The sequence below is a fragment of the Aspergillus multicolor genome (genome assembly GCF_047715735.1).
Source record: "Aspergillus multicolor strain CBS 133.54 unplaced genomic scaffold BDW74scaffold_2, whole genome shotgun sequence".
In the NCBI taxonomy this organism is placed as follows: domain Eukaryota; kingdom Fungi; phylum Ascomycota; class Eurotiomycetes; order Eurotiales; family Aspergillaceae; genus Aspergillus; species Aspergillus multicolor.
The window spans coordinates 2,226,737-2,248,439 of record NW_027395953.1 but is presented as its reverse complement, the minus strand read 5'-3'; the positions used below and the strand labels follow the sequence as shown (position 1 = coordinate 2,248,439).

The 21,703-nt window shown below is 51.7% G+C and overlaps 7 protein-coding genes across 7 annotated transcripts; 4 read left to right on the top strand and 3 right to left on the bottom strand.

Annotated features, from left to right (window-relative positions):
- The first annotated feature begins 85 nt into the window (after positions 1-85).
- On the top strand, positions 86-2,827 carry BDW74DRAFT_145007 (Hsp70 family protein). The gene is made up of 3 exons (XM_073723134.1): positions 86-272; positions 331-514; positions 570-2,827. Exons 1-3 carry the CDS (start codon positions 246-248, stop codon positions 2,360-2,362), a joined length of 2,004 nt encoding a protein of 667 aa, XP_073589135.1. The 5' UTR covers positions 86-245; the 3' UTR covers positions 2,363-2,827.
- BDW74DRAFT_51653 (uncharacterized protein) lies at positions 2,637-3,641 on the top strand. The gene has a single exon (XM_073733024.1). It carries the CDS (start codon positions 2,802-2,804, stop codon positions 3,357-3,359), a length of 558 nt encoding a protein of 185 aa, XP_073589134.1. The 5' UTR covers positions 2,637-2,801; the 3' UTR covers positions 3,360-3,641.
- A 1,315-nt stretch (positions 3,642-4,956) lies between these two features.
- On the top strand, positions 4,957-7,201 carry BDW74DRAFT_145002 (uncharacterized protein). The gene is made up of 3 exons (XM_073723133.1): positions 4,957-5,208; positions 5,472-5,868; positions 5,930-7,201. The coding sequence occupies exons 2-3, from the start codon at positions 5,482-5,484 to the stop codon at positions 6,926-6,928; spliced, it is 1,386 nt and encodes a 461-aa protein (XP_073589133.1). The 5' UTR covers positions 4,957-5,208; positions 5,472-5,481; the 3' UTR covers positions 6,929-7,201.
- A 3-nt stretch (positions 7,202-7,204) lies between these two features.
- Positions 7,205-9,122, bottom strand: BDW74DRAFT_144998 (S-adenosylmethionine-dependent methyltransferase). The gene is made up of 3 exons (XM_073723132.1): positions 8,338-9,122; positions 8,100-8,261; positions 7,205-8,047 (listed from the first exon to the last, which is right to left on the bottom strand). Exons 1-3 carry the CDS (start codon positions 8,396-8,398, stop codon positions 7,278-7,280), a joined length of 993 nt encoding a protein of 330 aa, XP_073589132.1. The 5' UTR covers positions 8,399-9,122; the 3' UTR covers positions 7,205-7,277.
- A 150-nt stretch (positions 9,123-9,272) lies between these two features.
- faa4 (long-chain fatty acid-CoA ligase FAA1) lies at positions 9,273-11,999 on the top strand. Its single transcript, XM_073733023.1, has 6 exons — positions 9,273-9,467; positions 9,536-10,025; positions 10,079-10,104; positions 10,164-10,559; positions 10,607-11,751; positions 11,801-11,999. Exons 2-6 carry the CDS (start codon positions 9,586-9,588, stop codon positions 11,888-11,890), a joined length of 2,097 nt encoding a protein of 698 aa, XP_073589131.1. The 5' UTR covers positions 9,273-9,467; positions 9,536-9,585; the 3' UTR covers positions 11,891-11,999.
- Positions 12,000-12,681: 682 nt separating this feature from the next.
- Positions 12,682-13,462, bottom strand: BDW74DRAFT_51591 (uncharacterized protein). The gene is made up of 2 exons (XM_073733022.1): positions 12,799-13,462; positions 12,682-12,700 (listed from the first exon to the last, which is right to left on the bottom strand). Exon 1 carries the CDS (start codon positions 13,185-13,187, stop codon positions 12,837-12,839), a length of 351 nt encoding a protein of 116 aa, XP_073589130.1. The 5' UTR covers positions 13,188-13,462; the 3' UTR covers positions 12,682-12,700; positions 12,799-12,836.
- A 2,843-nt stretch (positions 13,463-16,305) lies between these two features.
- Positions 16,306-18,024, bottom strand: BDW74DRAFT_165453 (NDT80 / PhoG like DNA-binding family protein; the record flags this gene model as incomplete). The annotated part of the gene is made up of 2 exons (XM_073726419.1): positions 16,306-17,917; positions 17,990-18,024. 2 exons carry the CDS (start codon positions 18,022-18,024, stop codon positions 16,306-16,308), a joined length of 1,647 nt encoding a protein of 548 aa, XP_073589129.1.
- Positions 18,025-21,703: the final 3,679 nt, after the last annotated feature.

Sequence of the window (21,703 nt, the reverse complement as noted above, 5' to 3'; positions counted from 1 at the left end):
CTATTCAGGCCTAGTTCAAAAGGTCTTCGACCACGGCCCGAAGCTCTCCGGTAGCTCTTTTCTTGCCGTCCATCTCCCTTCCTCTAGCCAGAAAAATCTTCCTCATCTCTACTATCTCCCTCCATCATACCCTCATCCTATCCATCCTTCTTTCCTCTCGATTGAATCGATTGGAGTGTGTCCTATAGCCTTTTAATTTCTGTATTATTTTATTTCTCGTTTTTTCTGCTCATATTCCCATCACAATGCTCTCATCTCGTCTCTCGCGCGCGGTACGCTCCATCCTTGTACATGTGCAGACGACGACATCGAAACTGACTTATTTCCCAGCTCCCGCGCACTGCTCCTTTCGCCCGTGCTCCCGCTTTCAGAATCCCCAGCGCCGCTCCCCGGAGATGGAACTCAACGGAAGAGAAAGTGAAGGGCCAGGTCATCGGTATTGACCTGGGTACCACCAACTCTGCCGTTGCTGTTATGGAGGGCAAGACTCCCAAGATCATCGAAAACGCCGAAGGTAAGTCCTTAGCTTCCCCAGCTCCGCGCGGTGAACCCATCTAACCAGCGAAAAGGTGCCCGCACGACACCCTCCGTTGTCGCGTTCGCCCAGGACGGCGAGCGTCTCGTCGGTATCGCCGCTAAGCGTCAGGCTGTTGTCAACCCCGAGAACACTCTGTTTGCCACCAAGCGTCTCATTGGTCGCAAGTTCACCGACGCTGAGGTCCAGCGTGATATCAAGGAGGTTCCTTACAAGATCGTCCAGCACACCAACGGTGACGCCTGGGTTGAGGCCCGCGGCGAGAAGTACTCTCCTGCCCAGATCGGAGGTTTCGTTCTCAACAAGATGAAGGAGACCGCTGAGAACTACCTCAGCAAGCCCGTCAAGAACGCTGTCGTTACTGTCCCTGCCTACTTCAACGACTCCCAGCGTCAGGCCACCAAGGATGCCGGTCAGATCGCTGGTCTGAACGTCCTTCGTGTCGTCAACGAGCCTACCGCCGCCGCTCTTGCCTATGGTCTTGAGAAGGAGGCCGACCGCGTTGTCGCCGTCTACGATCTTGGTGGTGGTACCTTCGATATCTCCGTTCTCGAAATCCAGAAGGGTGTGTTCGAGGTCAAGTCTACCAACGGAGACACCCACCTTGGAGGCGAGGACTTCGACATCAGCCTTGTCCGCCACATTGTCCAGCAGTTCAAGAAAGAGTCTGGCCTCGACCTCTCCGGCGACCGCATGGCTATCCAGCGTATCCGTGAGGCTGCTGAGAAGGCCAAGATTGAGCTGTCTTCTTCCCTCCAGACCGAGATCAACCTTCCCTTCATCACTGCTGATGCCAGCGGTGCTAAGCACATCAACCTCAAGATGACCCGCTCTCAGCTCGAGTCTCTTGTCGACCCTCTCATCAGCCGCACTGTTGACCCCGTGCGTAAGGCCCTCAAGGACGCCAACCTGCAGTCCAGCGAGATCCAGGACATCATCCTTGTCGGTGGTATGACCCGTATGCCCAAGGTCACTGAGTCCGTCAAGTCCCTCTTCGGCCGTGAGCCCGCCAAGTCCGTCAACCCTGACGAGGCTGTCGCCATCGGTGCTGCCATCCAGGGTGCTGTCCTCGCTGGTGAGGTCACTGACGTTCTGCTCCTCGATGTTACTCCCCTCTCTCTCGGTATCGAGACTCTCGGTGGTGTCTTCACCCGTCTGATCAACCGCAACACCACCATCCCCACCAAGAAATCGCAGACCTTCTCCACCGCTGCTGACTTCCAAACTGCCGTCGAGATCAAGGTCTTCCAGGGTGAGCGTGAGCTCGTCAAGGACAACAAGCTGCTCGGTAACTTCCAGCTTGTTGGCATTCCCCCTGCCCACCGTGGTGTTCCTCAGATCGAGGTCACCTTCGACATTGACGCGGACTCCATTGTCCACGTTCACGCCAAGGACAAGTCCACCAACAAGGACCAGTCCATCACCATTGCCTCTGGCTCCGGTCTCTCCGACTCTGAGATCCAGTCCATGGTTGACGATGCTGAGAAGTACGGTGCTCAGGACAAGGAGCGCAAGGCCGCTATTGAGGCTGCCAACCGTGCCGACAGCGTCCTGAACGACACCGAGAAGGCTCTCAAGGAGTTCGAGGACCGTCTTGACAAGGCTGAGGCTGAGCAGATCCGCGAGAAGATCAACACTCTCCGCGAGTTCGTTGCTAAGAACCAGTCTGGTGAGCTTGCTGCCACCGCCGACGAGCTCAAGCAGAAGACCGATGAGCTCCAGACCGCCAGCTTGACCCTCTTCGACAAGATGCACAAGGCTCAGAACGAGCAGCAGCAGCAGCAGCAGCAGTCCCAGGGCGAGAACCAGGGTGAGAACAAGCCCTAAATGTACCATCATGAATGACCGCCATGCGCCTTGTATGGATGGACTCTTGTATTTTTTACTATTTCCCCTACTGTTTTTTCTAGATATGATCTCCTGTATTTCTTGCATTCTGTGTATACATACTGTTAGGTTTGTTTGTGTGCCCTTGTCTGGTGTACGGGTGTTTTTTTATTTTTATTTTTATTTTTTTCCCCCCCCTCTTTTTCAATCTCCCGCCTGGCTTCATACCCTTTGATCGGGCAAGCATACTGATTTATTCGGGGAGCAACCATTGGATGGGGACTGCGGGTTTGCCTACAATTTGTAACTTAATGACATTACGGCTTTGGGACCACAAAAGCAAGCATGACGTGGTGGGCTTGGAGCATGTGAGATAATAGAATAGGAAATTCTCCTCTCGATTCAACAAACCTGGATTATTGAACTTTTGAAACCGTAGATGTCTAGAGGTTGGTCTAGACAACGGGGGATGGTCAGCCATGGAGAAAATCCAGCGGAGATGCTCGAGCCTCGGCGCCTCACCATCCTGGCATTCATAGCGTTTCGAGTCGACGAGTTGGAGGTTGGTTCATGCCTGACCAGGCGTCTCCATATCTCAAACCAACCGGAGCTTGCGCAGAGTCGCAAGCAGGCAGTCAGCTCAGCCGCGCCGGATACATCTAGTCTAGACTCTGGCGCGTTGAGTTGGCTTGCCAGCTGTCCGACCCAGCTCCAACACCAACACCAGGGGGCTCATGCTCGAGTTTCTGGGGTGAGTTTAGTGCAGAACGCAGGATCGACCACTCCCGTTCGATTGCCGCTGGAATGTGCACCGCAGCCTATGAGGGTTGGCGTCGGACAATGCCCGGGTAAAGGGGTCTGGCGGGAGCGAATGCGATGCAATCGCTGCATGGACCGGATGAGTCCTACGTTACTCAGAAGCGGAGATGCAGGCAGCTGTGGCAGGCAGTTGGGATTGCAATACAATGCTTTTTGGTTTTGGACTTGTCGAATCTAAGGATGATGGATCTCGTTGTTTGCACATGACTTGGCTCGAGCTATTCTGATGCTCAATAGTCTTTGGATGTTGGCTTTAAAGTTTTGTTCTTCAGTTTAAGCGAGCCCCCTTCGAAGTCGAGTACTTTTGACAGATTCTTCTGAAGCATTCCAGACTGAAGCGAATCGGACATGCTTTGGCTTATATTATACCGACGTTATTCTGATTGCCATGCCAGGGTACTTCGGTTCTACTCTTATCGGTAGCGTACAGCAGTAGCTTGTCTCCACTGGGTGAGGTGCAGAAGCAATGCAGCCCAGGAGCAAATCATTGCTGTACACAAATGCAATGAGCCCAAACTCCAAACTGGGCGGAGAATGAAGAGAACCTCACCTACCTTGCGCCTGAGCTAGTCTGGTTCACCACAGCCATAATTTTTTACATGAAGAAGAATGGATAGGTGACTCTCGTGACGGTGACGGTGACAGTGACACTAAGGAGTGTCAGAGACCGACTGAGAATTAATTCGCTGATCATTCAATAATAAACTGGCGTTGTGTGGTCTTTTCCCCACTCCGGGCTTTGATGAGTTTTACGGTACGCGATTTCAAACATTGGATATGTACCGGTACCGTGCTTGCACTGTCTGGGGCTGTTTATCATGATTTCTGCTCATTGGAAAGGTCAAGGATCAAAATTGAAGACAATATTATGATAATCGGAGCCCGGTCTGATTCTCAATCGGCACTGCACTCCACATCCTTAGTTCTATGCATGACTCTGTCAGAGATTTAAACTAAGCCTGCCCAAGACTGAGACAGAGTTCTCAACCTCTCCCTCTCATTTAAAGTGTTACACAATGGCAGTAGATCATCGGTCTCTCATTGGCTGCAGGTGCTCTCACTAAAAATAAATAAGCTGATTGTAGCAGGATGGTTGAGCGAACGGCAATTTGCCCATGTATCTGCTTTCTGGCTCCCGCTGTGGTTGGCTTGTTTGCTGCCGCCTCATTCTTGACTGGCTGGACACCTGGGAGGTACCTCAGGTACTTCTGCTCGGAGGTATCTTTGAGTGACTCAAGCTGATGGCAGGTACATTGTTGAGATGACTGTGTTTGTCACTAGTGCGACAGGTGTGGGTTCTCGATCCATAGAGCGCCCCTATTAGAGCCGACAAGACCACACAATTCGTCTGAAAATAACAGGGTCAGAATCCAGGTGGGGAAGAGTAGAAAAAAGTCAACATTGTCAGTGAGTGTCAACTCAGCAGCCTGGATAAGAATCGCAATTTGAGGCAGAGCCTTTCGATTGTTTTGCTTGTAGATAGATATCGTGGATGCAATGCAGGCTCCTGCAAGCACGGCCACCCGGGAGAGACTAGAATGCAAGATAGGAATATTGACAATTATTACTACATCTGATACTGGGCTCACTAGTAACTAGTGGTCCCAGATTCTGTCCATTTGATTCCATGGCTTGTTTGACCGCAGAATCCCACTGGTCTGCTAGTTTAGCTGTGCTAGGCCCAAGATCCATCCTCTCAACTCGAGACTTCCTTGGCAAGGGTCTTTTTTCCTGGTCTTTTTTTTGTTCGTTGTTGACCTCCCCAATTTCCCTTTGCTTTGTCTTGCTAGACTTTCCTTTTCCTTCTCTCGGTCCATACAGCTGCCTCGTCCAGTAGCAGTCACTAAAATCCCTTGCTTGGCCTCTCTCGCATCGCAAGAGAAGACCCGGGAAATTCTCCTAGTCTTCTCTTGGTCAAGAAAAACGGGCAAGGTGCAGCGCGCTAGCCACTTTGTTTTTCTCTTGCTGGTCTGAGAGTGACAAGTGACATTCATTGAACCTTCTCCCAGTACCTCTCCTGGCCTCATGTAAGTACTTCCTGCCCATCCAGCTTGTCTTCAGGCTTCCCCTTCCCAGCCTATCAGCCCATCAGCTTGTCTGGTCTGATCTGTCGAGTCTTGATGCCCCGGACTGCTATTCTCCGCTCTTTTCGTTCCATATCTTTCCCCAATCTACTGCTTCTCCCCAGTTCTTAAGTCTTTGCTTGCTACTCGAACCACTTCGTATTTTTGCCTGGATTAAAAGACTACGACCTCGACCCAGCAGTCGACTAACCTCGTGCCACCCCTAGTCCCCTCATCATGACAGTTGCTGCACCGCCAGTGCCCCCAGTGCACGAGAATGGCATGAATGGCAACATGCCTGGACACCATATCAACATGAGCCTCCCGCGTTTCCATCCCATTGCCATGAACCCTGGCCAGCCAATACCCCCGGAAGCCATGATGCATGGCCATCAGCCCTACCGTCACTTCCCACCACCTCCAATGCAAGAACAAGGCCCGCCAGCCCCCCCAGGCCCCCCGACTCCGAACGTACCTAGTATAGATCACATTGAGGCTCGACTGAGGCAACTGGAACATGAAGAAGCTGCTCGCATGGTGGCTCGTAGCCAGCTACTTGCTATGCGGAAACGAGAGGATGAAGAATTCCGTAGGATGACCGAGCACGCCGAGGTAGAAGAAGAGGTATGCAAATGCATCTCGTCCAATCATAGGCCTTGTTCTGACCAGTGAGTTGTTCGATTAGGAATTGCGTAGGCAACGGAAACGCCTGAAGCGGGAATCGATGGGCCTTTACAACCCCAGCCTTGAATCGCCTCCTCTTCGCCCTACGCCGCCTCGCCGTTTGTCAGAGACAAATGCTGCCACCACACTCGCCTTCCTACAACAACAAACACCTCAAGAACCACGTGCCATTGTACATCAGCCTCCGCAAGCACAGATCCCTCAACCACCTCATCCCCAACACATGCACCACGATCCCAACGGCAATGGTTCAATTCGACGAAAGCAAAAATACACCATCAAAAACGTTGAAGCCTGGGGAGAGCGCCACGGCCGACCAGCCGCACATGATCCCTCTGGGCGGGCCCTCTGGAAGCGTCCGTCAGACGGCAGCCTAGTCTACCTCACATGCCCTGTCTCCGGCTGTGGCAAGGCCGACTTTGTGACCCTTCATGGCTTCATGTGCCATCTCACCAAGAAGCACAAGGACCGCAGTTTAGGCAGCCAGTCCCGGGCGCTTGAAGTTTGCGGCGTCGTATTCGATCCCGCTGCTCCGCTGCCTCCAGTCTCCAACCGACACCGCGCCTCAACAGAGGAAAGCCGAATCGAGTCTGGGCCCACAGATCCCGATGGATATCCCCAGGACACGGAATATTCTACCGGATCGGATGATGAGAGCGCTGTCCACTCTGTGGTCAAGACTGAGGCCACAGACAGACCGCTCCCACCTCCCGGTGCACTGCTCACTCCCGCAGATGAACAGCCGCCCGTAGCGGCAGCACTACCTTCCAAGGTTCACAGCTCCGCGCGACAGACCATTTCCTCCATTATCGATCGTGAGCCTGAGGCAGCACCTATCCTCCGTGAGCACGAGATCTCTCCTCTTCCCCCTATCTACAACACGATGCCGAAACTAGATTCCAGCCACCCCACAACGCCTGAAGAAGCAGAGCTGAAAGCGCGGGAGCTAAAGCTCAAGGTAGAGCTTGGTGAGAACAAGGAGAATACGGAAGCGAAATAAAAACGGATTGAGTACGATCTACTCGACATCTACATCTACATACGGCACTATTTATACATACATACGTGGATGACCATCTACTCCTATTGTCTGGACTACTGCATTGCGTTGCGTTGCATTGTTTTTGCATATGCTGCACTGTCTGAGCTAAGCTGAGTTGAGCGTGAGCGTGAACGTGTTGAGTTTTGTGTCGATAGTCTATACCCTATTGTTAGGTATATCAGGTGAATCTCTTAAGTAGTTCCACCTCTAATAAATAATGTTTACATAACCGTCTTTTCCTGTCTTTCGTAATTTATAGCGCTATATACAAGTTGCAACCTCGATACCATAATTACCCCAAGACATCTTAGTCTTTCAGAATTAAACCATGGATCAAATACCCACTGCCCACACCCAACTCACTCCCCAGGACATCATCGCTGATCCTATAAACCCTAAAATACCGCATCGTCTCCCGCAACCACGCCTCGAAAACATCTGGCGAGCGCTGCTGCTGCGCGATTATGCATATCGTTGGCTTCCGACCTCTCTCACTCCCTGTAGATGCCAAGGGAGAAGGCCTAAGCCGCGCAATCTCCTTGCACGTCCGCACAAACGGCGCAATGAGAGCCTCGTTGTAGATGCAGTCGCACGAGAGAAGGAGGTCGAAGCCGTTATCCGGTTCACCCCCATCTTGCCCATCCCCATCAGCAGCAATCTGCTTCTTCAGCGTCTCCGGGTGATCCGTCTCCCAGTCCAGAGACGTAAATGTAATGTTCGGGTGCGATTTGCTCTGAGCGGGATCATTCTGAGACGTTGACGCTGAGGACGAAGCTTTCTGCTGCTTCCTTCCTTTCTTGCTACCCGACGCCGAAGACCTACTCTGCGCCTTCGGCGGGTTACTCTGCAGATTCTGACGGAATAGTTTGTGGACGTATTCCTGGTCCGTGGCGATATAGTGCCCGTTTGTCCCGCTAGGCTCGAGGAGCGGCGAGAGCGCGAGTGCTGTTAATGCTGAGATACCGCATCCCAGCTCGACGATTGTCGATGAGGGTGTTAGGTGTCCTGTGCTCCAGAGTGGGTTGCGTGTTCTGTTTGAGAGCCAGGATGCGAAGAGGGGGGTTATTTTCCAGAGGACTACGGCATTGTTAGTATTGCTTATTCTTTTTTGGATGTAGAGCATGCTTACCTGCACCAGTTGTCCCGCCTGCACGGGAAGACGAGAGCAATGTAGGCGATTGGTGGATTGTGTATTCGCGTTCGTGGATGGCGATGTCGACAGCTGAGGCCTTGGAGTCGACGAACCCCAAATTTGAGGACGGGATGTCTTGCGAGAAGAGGAGGAAGGATTCTGGGTCTCGTATTAACTACCGTTTCTGGTGGGATATAGTTTTACGGTTTGAGGATTTGGTTTGTGATTTGCATACCCTCATCGGCATCTTCGACCTCTTGGCCGATCGTGGAGAGAAAGTTTGATACGCCTTCCATTTTGCTGATTTGTATCGACCGCGGTCTTGCGAAGCTATACTTGTGGACCACCACTATATTAGATTCCCAGTCAAAAATGAAGCTTTTCTTTGGAGAGAAAAAGGGCTCATGTCATTGGCTACGACCAAGAGCTCAGATGATTAGTCATCCATGAGACGCGCTCTCACATGATTTTCTTCATGAGCAAGCTGCATTGGTGAGATCGGATTGCTGCAGTTTGTTTTTATAGAGTAGATCGCAGAAGCGCCTGAAGAATCAAGAATAGATCATCAACATCAGAAAAAAGTTACTCCGTACTCCGTACTCCGTATCCCGGATGCCGGAGCATAAAGCGTCAAGTCATGGACACCGAGCTCCGACGATCATCCGCCTACGGAGTAGCACGGGTCGAGACGGACGTTGGGACTAAAATACCAACAGAAGCGTCGTCCTGCAAATAAGAAGCGAGCTGGAGCCTGGATAGTAAGGGATTCAGAAGCACGAGACAAGGGTATGTGTGTGCCTGAGATGGATGTACCGCGGCATCTGGCATCTGTTTGATGAAAGAGTTTCTGGGCTTTCTGGGCGTTGGTCGGACACGAGAGAGTGAGACATGCAGTGGCCTTTTTAGAACATTGGTTTTGTATGCTTGGAAAACGTGCTACAGAGTACACTGAGGGGAATATCTGTGTAGATCAATCAATAGTAGACAGCAGCTGGCTATGATGCACAAAGAGGGAGCTCCAAGCTATCAAAACAGAAAAGAAGAGACGCAACCAGCAAGCGCGGTGCTGCCAAGGTCCAGCCACCGGAGGAGCCAACAGGGAAGCCAGTGACTTCATCGTCTAGACACTTTGTCTCTCACCCTCATCTCCCTCTCGCTCGGATTCTCCCACGAGACTCGGCTTCAATAAATCTTCATTAAGCCTCCTCGTCTAGTTCCTTAGCCTTTCCCCCTCCCCACGGTTCTCCTTGCATCCTTAAGAACCGTCTGCTGCCGCGCCCCCGCATTTCCGACCTCTCCTCGTCGCAGCTTCCGCCCGTCTCTGCTCCAACCCTGAGAACGCGAGAGCCGAACTGCTTGCTACCTGTATGTTACACTCACGCTCTCCACCTCTCAAACCGGCCCAACCTAACAATTATCTACTTCTGATCTAGACTTTACCATATTTCATCGCTCTGCCACTTCCCCTGATACCCCAGCTAAAATGACGAAAGACACCGGCGTGGTTTACCCGCGCATGAGCAAAAAGGGCCCCTTCACCGTGGAGGTCCCTGGCGTTGAGCCCGTCCCCGGAGAGACCATCCCTCGCCGTATCCCTAAGGCCAAGGATGGCCTCATAGTGCGACCCGCCGAAGACCTGACGACCACCTACGACGCCTTCCGCCGGTCCGCGCGCATTTTCGGCAATGCCAAAGCTGTTGCTAGCCGCCGCCTCATCAAGACCCACGTGGAGACCAAGAAGGTCAAGAAGATTGTTGATGGCGTCGAGCAGGAGGTCGACAAGCAGTGGACGTACTTTGAGAAGAGCGCCTACTCTTACAAGAGCTTTATTGAGTATGAGAAGCAGGCTCTAGAGCTTGGTAACGGTCTGCGAAAGATCGGCCTGAAAAAGGGCGACAAGGTCCACCTCTATGGTGCCACGAGGTGCGTATGGTTTCTGCGGAGATTGGGCGCAAATGCTAACGTTGTTTCTGCAGCGCAAACTGGTTGTCAATGTCGCATGGTTCGTACCTAAATTCCTTTCAGAGAAATGTGTCGTCCATGTCTAATCGAGTTGAATAGGTTCCGCTTCCCAGTCCCTGACTGTTGTTACCGCGTATGATACCCTGGGCGAAGACGGGTTGGCGCACTCGATTGTGCAGACCGAGAGTGATGCCATTTTCCTGGATCCTACCCTTATCAAATCCCTTACGAACGTCTTGGACAAAGCGACATCTATCAAACATGTTATTTGGAACTCCGATGAAGAGCTCAAGCAGGAGGACATGGACAACCTGAAGACCAAGTTCGGCCACCTTAACGTTTTGAGCTTTGAAGATCTGCGGAAACTGGGCGAGGAATACCATTACGACCCTGTACCCCCAGCTCCAGAGGACCTGTGCTGCATCATGTACACATCTGGCTCTACCGGTCCGCCAAAGGGTGTTCCCCTCACCCACGCGAATGTCGTTGCTGCGAGTACGTTACCCCATCCAATCACCAAGTCCTAGAGCTAACATCGACAGTGGCTGGTATTAACGAGATTATTGGACCTTACATCACTCCTTCGGACGCCTTGCTCACGTACCTCCCACAATCGCATATCCTTGAGTTCATGTTTGAGAACCTGTGTCTCTTCTGGGGCGGTACCATGGGCTACGGAAACCCCCGTACACTTTCCGACGCTTCCATGCGCAACTGCAAGGGCGATATCCGCGAGTTCCAACCTACCATTCTTGTCGGTGTCCCTGCCGTCTGGGAATCTGTCAAGAAGGGTGTTCTCAACAACCTGAACAAGAACAGCGCTCTTGTGAAGAGTCTCTTCTGGGGAGCCATGTCCGCCAAGAACTTCCTGTTGACCACTGGTTTCCCCGGCTCAACCATGGGTGCTTGGTTCCTTGACAATGTTATCTTCCGCAAGCTGAAGGATGCAACTGGTGGCCGTCTGCGCATTATTATGAATGGTGGTGGGCCTGTCTCCAAGGAGACCCAGAAGTTCCTCTCCATGGCCATCGCTCCTATGATTAGCGGCTATGGTTTGACCGAGACTGCGGCTATGGGCGCTCTGAACGACCCCGGAGCATGGAACCCCAACGTTCTCGGTGAGCCTCCGGCTTGCATTGAAGTCAAGCTTGTCGACTTCCCGGATGCTGGTTATTTTGCGAAGAACGACCCGCCTCAGGGAGAGATCTGGATCCGCGGAGGCAGCGTGTCCACGCACTACTTCAAGAACGAAGAGGAGACCAAGCAAGCGTATGCCGAGGGTGGGTGGTTCATGACTGGCGACATTGGCGAGTTTGACAAGAACGGACACCTCAAGATCATCGACCGGAAGAAGAACCTCGTCAAGACGCAAAACGGCGAGTACATTGCTCTCGAGAAGCTCGAGTCTGTGTACCGGTCTTCCCCTCTCGTTGGTAACATCTGCGTCTACGCCGCCGAAGACCAGGACAAGCCAATTGCCATTATAGTTCCCGTTGAACTTGCTCTGAAGAAGCTTGCTAGTGAAAACGGCATCGAGGGTGACTCTGTCGAGACCCTTGTGCACAACGAGAAGCTCAAGGCTATTGTCCTTAAGCAGCTCCAGACTGCCGGCCGAGCCAGCGGTCTTAAGGGCATTGAGATCATCAACGGGGTTGTCCTTTCTGATGAGGAGTGGACTCCTCAGAATGTACGTTCTTTAATCCCTTTCTTTTGTTACATTGACTGACAAGAACCAGGGTTACATGACCGCCGCTCAAAAGCTGCAGCGCAAGAAGATCGTCAGCAGGTACCAGCAGGATATCGACAAGGCGTACGGAAAGAAATAATTGCGTCTCTTCCCTTTATGCTGAATATACCCCGATATTCCCATTTCGCGAGCAAGAAAGCCCGCTTAATATTCTACCGTCCCGAGCGAACGAGTCAATGTTGATGTTGACGTTGATGTTACCGCGATGTAGCAACGCGCGCCACGAACTGAACTTGTGACCCGTTACCGATATACCTTTTTGTTTTGTTTATTTTTCTTTTTATCTCTTATTTACAATGTATGATGCTTGCGCTCTTCCGTTCTGTACTGTCTTGCTGCGTTGTATGCCGTATTACATGATGGCCACTGCTGTCTCGATTATGCCTGCGCTCGTGCTGTCTGAGTATATAAAACAACCTCCCTGTGTTATTCATCTCTCTTCTCGGTCTTCCCAACCATCTTATCAATCGGATTAGATATTTCAGGTAGTTTACCTAGTTCGCTGGGGTTCATTTAATATACGGCATCGATGATCATACAGTATTTGCTATTCTTAAGTAGTGTCGTATCGGAGCAGACACCTAGCCGACGATGTAAGACCGTAGTGTTTTGCGTGCCAGGTTGAAACGACCAGTTTGACTTGATGCCGTCAGTGTATACAGGCCGTAACAGGAAGGCGGAGTAAACGGGCAATATATGATGGATCGACGGCCATCGCGTCTAGTCGCGACCTGCAACTGCTATTCTACGTCGTTAATTGATCTAAGAGGTCCACGGCCGAGAACCCTAAATCTACAAGAGGCCCTTGCTTGAATATTATAACTACATCGCATAGCCCCACATAATGTCGCTCTGGAAGTCCGTATAGCCCGACCCAACCCATCTCACCCTTTCCCGAACCTCCGCATTTCTACCGTCGCAGACACCAGCCAGTGCATTGACCGAGATTAACACTAATACTGACTACGGGTATAGCTCCTACAAAGCCCTCTCGCCCAAGACGCGCGCTCTCTTCGGGATCGGTGTTATGGCGTGGGCCTCGATCGGACTATGGACGTCGCCGGAGGTGGAACAGGCGATGGGGATGGTTCCGACGGAGCAGGAGAAGGCGGAACTTGATCGGAAGCTGGCGATCCGGGTTTCGAGGGTGGAGAAGGATTGAGCTTGTTATGTCGAAGGGATAGGCACTGAGAGGAATTGGATTTGAGCTGGATGCTGGAAGCTTGGGATCGTCTTCGAGTGGCGCTGTGGGTATGCTGGCATGGACTGGGGCGCGAATCCAAAACCAAGGCCTGGATTCTTGCGACAGCCTGTGAAGTGAGCATGAGTGTCCTTGTGGAATGGATCATGGATCTGCCGGGCCCAGTGCCTGTCATATCCCATCTGGGCAGACTTGTCTGAGTTGGTCATATGAGTGCAATTGCCGAGTGATTCAACACCGGCAGTCTCAAAATTCAGCTTCAACGCTCGTCCAAGAGAAGATTCAGAAATTGGGTTATAAGCTTCAAAGAGCCAGCCGTCTAGCGTACCTGCTTGAAGGATTCTCCTGTGGGGACTCGAAGAGGTAGATTATGAACACGGGATGGGATGACAGCCTCAGCCTCAAAACAGCAAAGTCATAGTTCTTTGTCCCGGCCTCACGGAGAGCATGCCCCGCGCCGTTCCTGGCTGGTCGGAAGATTGTTGGCGCAACACAGCGTCCGGGAATAACCGTTTTGTGGAACAGAAGGCTGAGGGTACACGACTTGTATGATAAGTAGCTTAATCTCACAGAGAGCTTGTGAAGAAAAAACGATCGACCCTGCTTCGGAGTATTTTGCTGATCCAACGAAGCCTCCAATAGACAAGACCGTTCCCCCAAGAACAAAGATATGAAATACCGGAGGCGGGTTTGAAAATACAGCCAGAACGGACGGCGAATAATCCCTTACTGCAATACGGCAGGCTGTAACGAAAGATCTCCACGTAATTTCATCGGTCTTCGCACGTCGGCTTCCGTCGAACAAATCGCTCGGGGTTCAGGGTCATCATGACGAATGCTGAGGCGCCCTAGACCAGGATCAACGATCTGACAATGATGGGCAAGATGGGTCCTCCCGGGATCAACGTCTTCTTGCCTTTCCAGCTGTGTCTGCCCGAGGCTCAAGGGCCCATTTTCTCGGCGAGTCGGAGCGAGAGATGAAACTGATACGTGCGTAGGGGAGAGTAGAGAGGAGTGAGGTACAGCCAGGGGTCAGATCACCCAACTCGTAGGGGATCATCTGGAGAAAAAATGTGCGAGAAATTGGCGCTCCATTATGGTCCAGACATGGCGTTGTAAGCAACTTTCGGTGTGCCGGGATGGACAGCGACTGGGCGAAACCGTTACACGGCAGGTTGACGATTCCTGGGGATATCTTTTGGAAAGTTTCCAACGGCAGCGGCGCGTCGCTGTTGGCCAAGCATGACAATCAATCTCCTTTGACAGCCGGCCTGCAAGTCGCGCGCCCGATTCCTTCACTTGGGTCCTTGACACCCCCCCTTGTACGACGTGCATATGGGCTAACCTAAGAGAGACATGCTGCGTCACGAGTCCCTCTCCACTGCGCAGAAGTAAACAATCGCTTGCCGCTGAGTGGCTAGCAGCAGCCGATGTCTTGAGTGATCATGATGCAAAGTCGATAGATCAGATTAGAGATGAACTGTTCAACGCAAGTCCCCAAGGGCAGAACGCATGCTTGACCAACTGGACCCTGGAGCTTCGTGATCGACAAATGGGGGATAGACGAGTAATTTGCTCACCCGCATAGGACTGGGTTGACGCGCCGTTTCGGGTCCTCCGCGGACAAAGCGTAAGCTCCGGCTGAAGCCTGACTGGTATTTGCTGATTGTTGGATCCAATAGAAGCGGAACATCGGCGAGAGAGGCTCCGGAGAGTCGGCGATCATTCGAGCGGAGGTTGATCGGAAAAACATGAGACAGATTCTGGGCGTATGGTGAGGTATAGAGTACGGACGGTATAGGTAATAACGGGATGCAGTTATGGGGGTCGCCCATGACAGCACTAAAGAAGGGTTCATCGACGCCGTTGAAGCCGCCCATCGCACTGGATACAGTACGCCGTATGTACAACGTACAACGTGCATCGTTCGATCGACCTCCCTAGTCCCTAGTTGACAGGTTTCATTGTCATCGATCCGTAGCTTGACCGCGATTATGGAGATGGAGCTCACGGAACGTGCCGAGGAGACCAATGGAACTAGCGAGGAACGGAACCAGGTCAAACAGCAAGCTAATACGAAATCGGGCTGTCAGCAGAGAACAAGCACGCCTATAGGCCAAGAAGACGAACCCATTCTGGACTATTCTCTTGGAGGCAGACTTAGACGGCAGTCTACTGTACGCCCGGTCGATCCTCGACGCTGGAGCACCGGATTGGTGGTGTTGCAGATCCACCAGTTTAAGCGCATCGCCGCATCCTTGACGTTCCGATATTAAATATTGCATAATTCGGCAGGGAAAGCGATCCTCGATGAAAGGAGGCACAAGGATCTGAAGCGAAATCGTGGGACTGAGGCTGGAGCTAGCGAAAGGAAGGCGGAGGGTGGATGGAAAGGGGAAAAGAGGAGAAGGGAAGGAGCCCAAGGCGGAGCTTGAAGAGACAACAACAAAGAAGGCCAAACACGAAGCGATGACCAAAACCAAGGCTAGGAAAAGGGGCACAAATACTGAGATTTGGCGTGCTCTTTGCTGGTTGACGTGGTCTATGGAGTACTGGGTTTCTAATTTTAAGGCCTGCCTTACCGTATGCCAGTAGGAGTGCCTGGAGCAAGAGTCGTAAGTCAATAACCCATTATTTCATTATTCATTATTTGAAAGACATTTCCAACCGGACGGATACTATTTCCCAGCGAGGATTAGCCCAATCCAGCCTCTCTCACTGCTGTTTGGCGTGTTTATTGCTTCCCCGTCCCGAGTGTCCGATGAGCTTGTTGACTAGCTATTTCGAGCCCAGCCTCTAGAACCTCCATATCGTAGAATAAAGTAAAGAGAGGAAGAGGGTCTTGAGGAAGACTCATCGCCATGTTCACAATAGTCTACCTGTATGACAACCCGTTCTGTTCTCTGATAATAATCCCATGCAGTTTTCGTTGGTTCGAAGGAAACCGGGTCGTTAGCATAGCAAACAAACAGTACACAGCAACGGCAAAACAAAGTACAGTGGAGTCAATTCAGGAAAAAGGAAAGAGGTCGATTGACATGTACCGCTGAGCTCAGCGGATTCCGTGGAGAAGATGAGGAAAGGTGTTGCATGGCTCGTGTTGGGGTCTATTTGTCACGTTGAAAATGACGGTGAAGGGCCAGATCGATCATAAGGTCAAAGTAGAATAAGAGCATTAAAAATATTGGTCTCATTTTTCATCCGCCCATCGCTGGTCGAAGCAATCAATACAGTAAGAGGAGGCAAGGGGGCCACAGCCACGCAGGGCACCCTAGCGTCGGAAAAGGCAATCGTCAAGTGCAGAGGCTCTGCGACGTTGGAAACCGATAATATGGGCTACTTCCACTACTACCGTTCCCAGATCGAGCAGAGTAAATGGTGTCGTAGCCGTTGGGATTTGTGTGGTGATAGCGCGGCGGGTGTTTGAATAAATGGGAGTCTCCCGGGTCGTGGGAGACCAAAGACGCAATCGGATCGTACGCCTCAGAAAAGCTCGTGTCGGAACTTTCACTCGCCCGAGACACAGGATCGTACTCGTAAGGTGGCGGCAGATGATTGCGAAAATGGTTATCTTTTCGGATATCCATCATCGCGTAGTTTGAATCCTGATAAGACTCGATGCTCGGGGTGCTTTTGATCGAGTCCATTGGATCTAGAGAATCACTTATCATGCCAATGTCGAAGGTGGAGGATGATGAGGATGAAATATGAGGACTGGCACTGAGGGGTGAGTGCTCTGCCGTCGTCATTTGATGGTATTCCGACCTGCCGTAGCCATGGCCGCCACGCTGGGACGAGTCGTACGGCAAAAGGGCAATGTGCGAGCGCGAAGTTTGTCCGAGCCCCGGAGGAAGGACAGCTCCTCCGCCTCCATCTCCAGCCCCTCCGCTCCCACCATCGGGTCCCATGCTTGTCGAGCTATCCCGTCGACCATCTTTATAGTGGCCTGGTGAACGTCCCCGGACAACCATCGGAAATGACAATTTACGAGCGACTTTAACCCACTCCGTTCCGCCAATCGCATTTGAAATCTCGGCATAAAGGTCAACAACCAGGTTGTAATACTGTTGCTGGGCACGTCGCTTTCCGTTGTTCGCAGTCGCTTTTTGAAATTGAATGCGCTCGAAGGTGTGTTGTGTTGGAGGCTGCGGCTGCTGCGGAGCGCCGCCATACGTGGTCCCATAGTCCAATCCAATTCCAGTCGACTGAGATATCAATGGGAACCCATGCTGAGCACTTGCTGATGTTGATCCGAGACTTGGCACCATCCCCGGCGATTGTGAAGGCTGCAATACCACCCTTTGCGGTGGCCGCTCCGATTGTTTATCGCGTTTTGGCGTATGCTGTACAAGCTCGCGGACTTCGTTATGCTGTGCATTCACAATGGCTGATATTGACATGGAGAATTGATGGATCCGTTCGCTCCGACCTTCATACTTGAGGAAGAATGGGCCTTGGGCCGGTTGGTTCAAAGAGAACGAACACGAGATAGAGAAATAGTTCCGCCGATAGCAGGTCCACTTATCGTCCACCTGGAAGAACCCTTTATGGATTTTGGCTCCGATCTCTACTCGGACAACCTGACTTCCGGATATGATATTGTGGAGGAGATTGGTCTCGTGGAACGGAGGTGCATCAGCGGTAGGTGCGGGCACCCGCTGGTCCATGTACATCGGCCCCGGTTGGGCAAACATCATATTCGAGGTGCGATCCATACAATCAATCCCACGAGGGTTGGTCGTGTACTGAGGAGGCCTTGAGATGTCGCTGAGGCTCGTCAAGGGCGGGAAAGCCGGGCCCCTGGGGATGCTGTATGCCCCAGTGTAATTATCGCCTCTCCCCAGTAGTGATGCGTTGCCCGATGATTGCACCGTGGACGACATACCTGTACCTGTGGGAGGGTGACTAGAGCAGGGACAAGGCTTGTCATCAGTTGCTGCACGACAAGCTACACCACATGAACTGGAGTTGCCTTACAGTGGGGGAACGCGCTGCGGCCTGAAATCCGACATTCTGTCGTAACTCAAACTAGACGAATGCGTATAGAGAGATCCTGCTGCTGAAGAAAAAGAATCTGTGGGAAAGACCAAGATTTAATTTGGACCAGGTTAGCCGAATGGCACAAGGCTTTTGCGCTTGCATGGAAGGTGATTGGAAGGAACGAACCGGAACATGAATCGGAGGGACTCATAAGCTGGAGCGTAGGAGAGTTTCCATATCTAAAAAGAGCATCCTAGTCAGATAACCAGCGTGATTTTCGTCGAAAGTTTGAGTGAGCTTTGATGGAGAAAATCAGATGCAACGTGTTGCTTCTCGACATATCACGAGTACGCAACATGAATGATCGAAGAAAAGGGAAAACGCGAGTATAAATGGTAGAAACAGGCCCAAGGTGGACGTTGGGATGCTAGGCGCAGGTGCACGAGCAAGTCGAATACAAAGAGATGATGAAGGGCAGGGAGGCAAGAGCGAGAATCCACCGCATTGGAGCCGGAGCGACGACATTGTGACTAGTCGCTGCAACTTGGCAGCAGGATGGTGGAGCACGAGGGTACATAGTCCGAATCAGAAGAAAACTTACGGCATATCCGGCAGCGCAGACTGCTGTGTGTATCTCAGGCCGTTGGTGGCGGGTATTGGGACGGACTGTGCAAGATGATTGCTAACGGCGCCGCTTCTTCGATGGCTGTCTTCGTCTTCCATAGAAAAGCCAGTCGAGCCGGGAAAAGGACGCTGGGCTCCAGAGTAGTCACCGTCAGAAGTGATGGGAACATCCAGCGAGAATGGGCTCTGCAGGAGCGCTGCTAGTTGAAGAAATGGTAATTAGAATAAGCGCAAGAGGATAATATAACGTCAAACAAACAGGAAATAAAAAGGAAAAGTAAGAAACAGTATTACAGGAAAAACAAATACCATGAAATCAATAATCAAAAAAGGGAAAAAGAAAAATCAGTGCGAGCCTATCGCTCCTTCGCTGGCCGAAACTGAAATAGGGTCCCATCCTTGCAAGGCAAGGATGATACATAGTACATCCATGCGGGAAATCTCGATATGAACCAAGACAATGAGATGAAGAATTGGAAGAAGCACAAAAACGATAAATCGTGTAACCAGAGCGGAGGCTGCTAGAATGTCAGAGGATAGAAGACCAACGTCACCCGGGGCGTAGATCGCATGTTATCAGCCTTGCTGCTCGACTTGCAGGGGCAGATGACAGCCAAATGTCCATTCCATGGTGAAGTTGTTTGTACTAAATCTGACGCGGCAGCGGGCAAGACAGGAAACGGAAGGACATGAGCATTTCTTACGGTGATTCATCTGGGGCCACTCTGCAGTTTCCACCCTGGACCAGAGGCTGATTATGATTCGAGTTCAAGGGCCGTTGGCAATCAAGCTTATGGAGAGGCTGAAAGCTACCAAACGCGGCGATCCAAGAGGCTAGGTCCCCGAAGGCGCAGAGTATAGGGATGTGTCAAAGAAGAATCCCGCAATGGATCTTAGGGCTAACTGCTCATTGGTGATATACGATTGCGACTCGACGGCGTGGGCTTGCTGGGTAGGATGCTAAGCGCTCCGGACAAAGAACTGTGGGTTTGGCGTGCGTTCGAGAAGGCGATAGACGGCGGGTCCTGTGGATCGGAAAAAGGTACGCTGCAGGGGACGATGGTAGCTAGCAATGGAGAGATGGCCTTGAACCAGACGGATTAAACTGCCTTTGAAGAGTTGGACTTGGAGTCATTAGCAGGCGGTCCGTAGAAAAGGGGCGCGAATTGAAGAAAAAGTAAGTAAAGCTGCACGGGAAGAGATCTGGAGAAGCGACCTGCGGAAGAAGAAAACATGACGAGCCCCGCGTATTCATTGCGGCTCTCGGAGTTTTGGCATCTTGGATAGGAGGTAGAGGCCTGCCTACCGTCTATCTCTGATTGTCCAGATTGCAGATCGCCTGGAAGATGAAGCAGTCGGGCTCTTGATGGAGGATGGAAAAGACGGACAATGAGAGATAAACAATGGCGATAATCTCTGAGTGGAAGAGCGGAAAGGAAAGGCAAGAAGCAAGAGGGAGACACTCACAGGCAAGCAACAGGGGAACGGACGATGGGCGGTCTTGAGCTTCAATCGCTGCAGAATCCAAGTTGCGAGCTGCCCTCGTCCAAAAGGTCGAGGAGGGATGATAGCTTTATCAAGTATCATGATATTTTCTACTCAAAATCCACTGCACCGCGTCTATGCCTGGCCCCTTTGGCATTGCCCAATGAAGAACCCTGGCGAGCATGCGGCAGAACGAGGTGCTCTGCAGAGTCCTGGCAGTCTCGATTTACCAAATTAGCTTGACGGCGAATACCACTCTCGCCACGAGTTTGCTGTTGAGTTCGGGCCATGTCAGGGCCGTTGGAACGTTCGGGAGAGCGACAGGACGACTGCATTATCTTGAGGTCCCTTCTCCCATCACTACAAAGACATGACGAGCTTGAACAGTCTACCCATTGAATACGTGCTTCCCTTCGTAGCTTCCTGGGCTTCCCAATGTTCCCTGACCACTGGTCTACAGGGACCATCTTCTTGTTTTCAAGTAAACGGAAAAACAAAAGCTCAGTGCAAAGTCTGTTGCAGCAACTGAACAGATGCTTAAACGTCTTGGACCCTGTTAGAAACGGTGGAGACGCACAGCATTGGTCAAACCCATGTTACATCTTATGACCCAACTCAGAGCTGCAGACATTTGAATGGCCCTAAATGGAATGAACTTTATTGTTGGCATAGCGGGAAGAAAGGATCGCGCTGTATAGAACATTTCGGTCAGGTCAGCTGTCCTAGCGTGAGCGGCGGCAAACGGCAGAGTGCATCAGAGACAAATTACCGGTAAGATGATGCTAGAAGAGATGAGTGGCGGCGATCGTCACCCCAGCAAACCTGTGCAGACCCCAGTCGCCTGACAGAGGTTGGGGGCACCTCTGGGCTTGGGCAGTTGCAGACAGCCAATGGTTTGCTCGTCCATGGGCGAACGGCTTTGTCGAGCACCAGACAGGGGTCTACTGAAGCCTGTCGTTCTAGACAGGCAGAGCAAGGTCCCTTGGTGATCTGCTCCCAAACATCATTTTCTAGTTTTCTTGATCCTTTCCACAGTTCGCGAGGCACGAGAAGCAGCCGTACTTGCATGAGTGAGAGATCAGGCGCTGAGAGTGCGGATCAAGCGACGGGTCTTTTTTCCCTTCCCTACCTCGAGGAGCTCTTTGGTCCCCTTACTGAGCATGAATAGCGAGTTGGCATCAGATGCGTGATGCACCCTGCCCAAAACACCGCTAGCGGGATGTTGCTATTTTGGAAGAACATGCCGGGGATTTCTGGCAAGATTTCAAAAGGCTCGAGAACAATGGTCATTTTCCGAACAGTCACACTCAGATGCTCCAGTGGGCGCGACGGGTGTAGGGATGTGCCGTACCTCGTCCATAGCAAAGCTTCTAGAATAATTGGCTCGCCCTATCGGCAGGACAGCACACGTCAACGAAGGCTGGGAAAGGACTAGTCGAGTTTCTTGTTCTGACACAGACAGTTTTCGTCCCTCTTCGGTGGAGCTAACCGTCAATCGAATTCTCACCCTAATTTGCTTTCTTTGTCTCTTCTTTTTTCTTGTCGGGTGGAAGAGGTGTGGCTGAGATGATCACCCAAACTTGCAGGAAGCTAGTTGGTTTG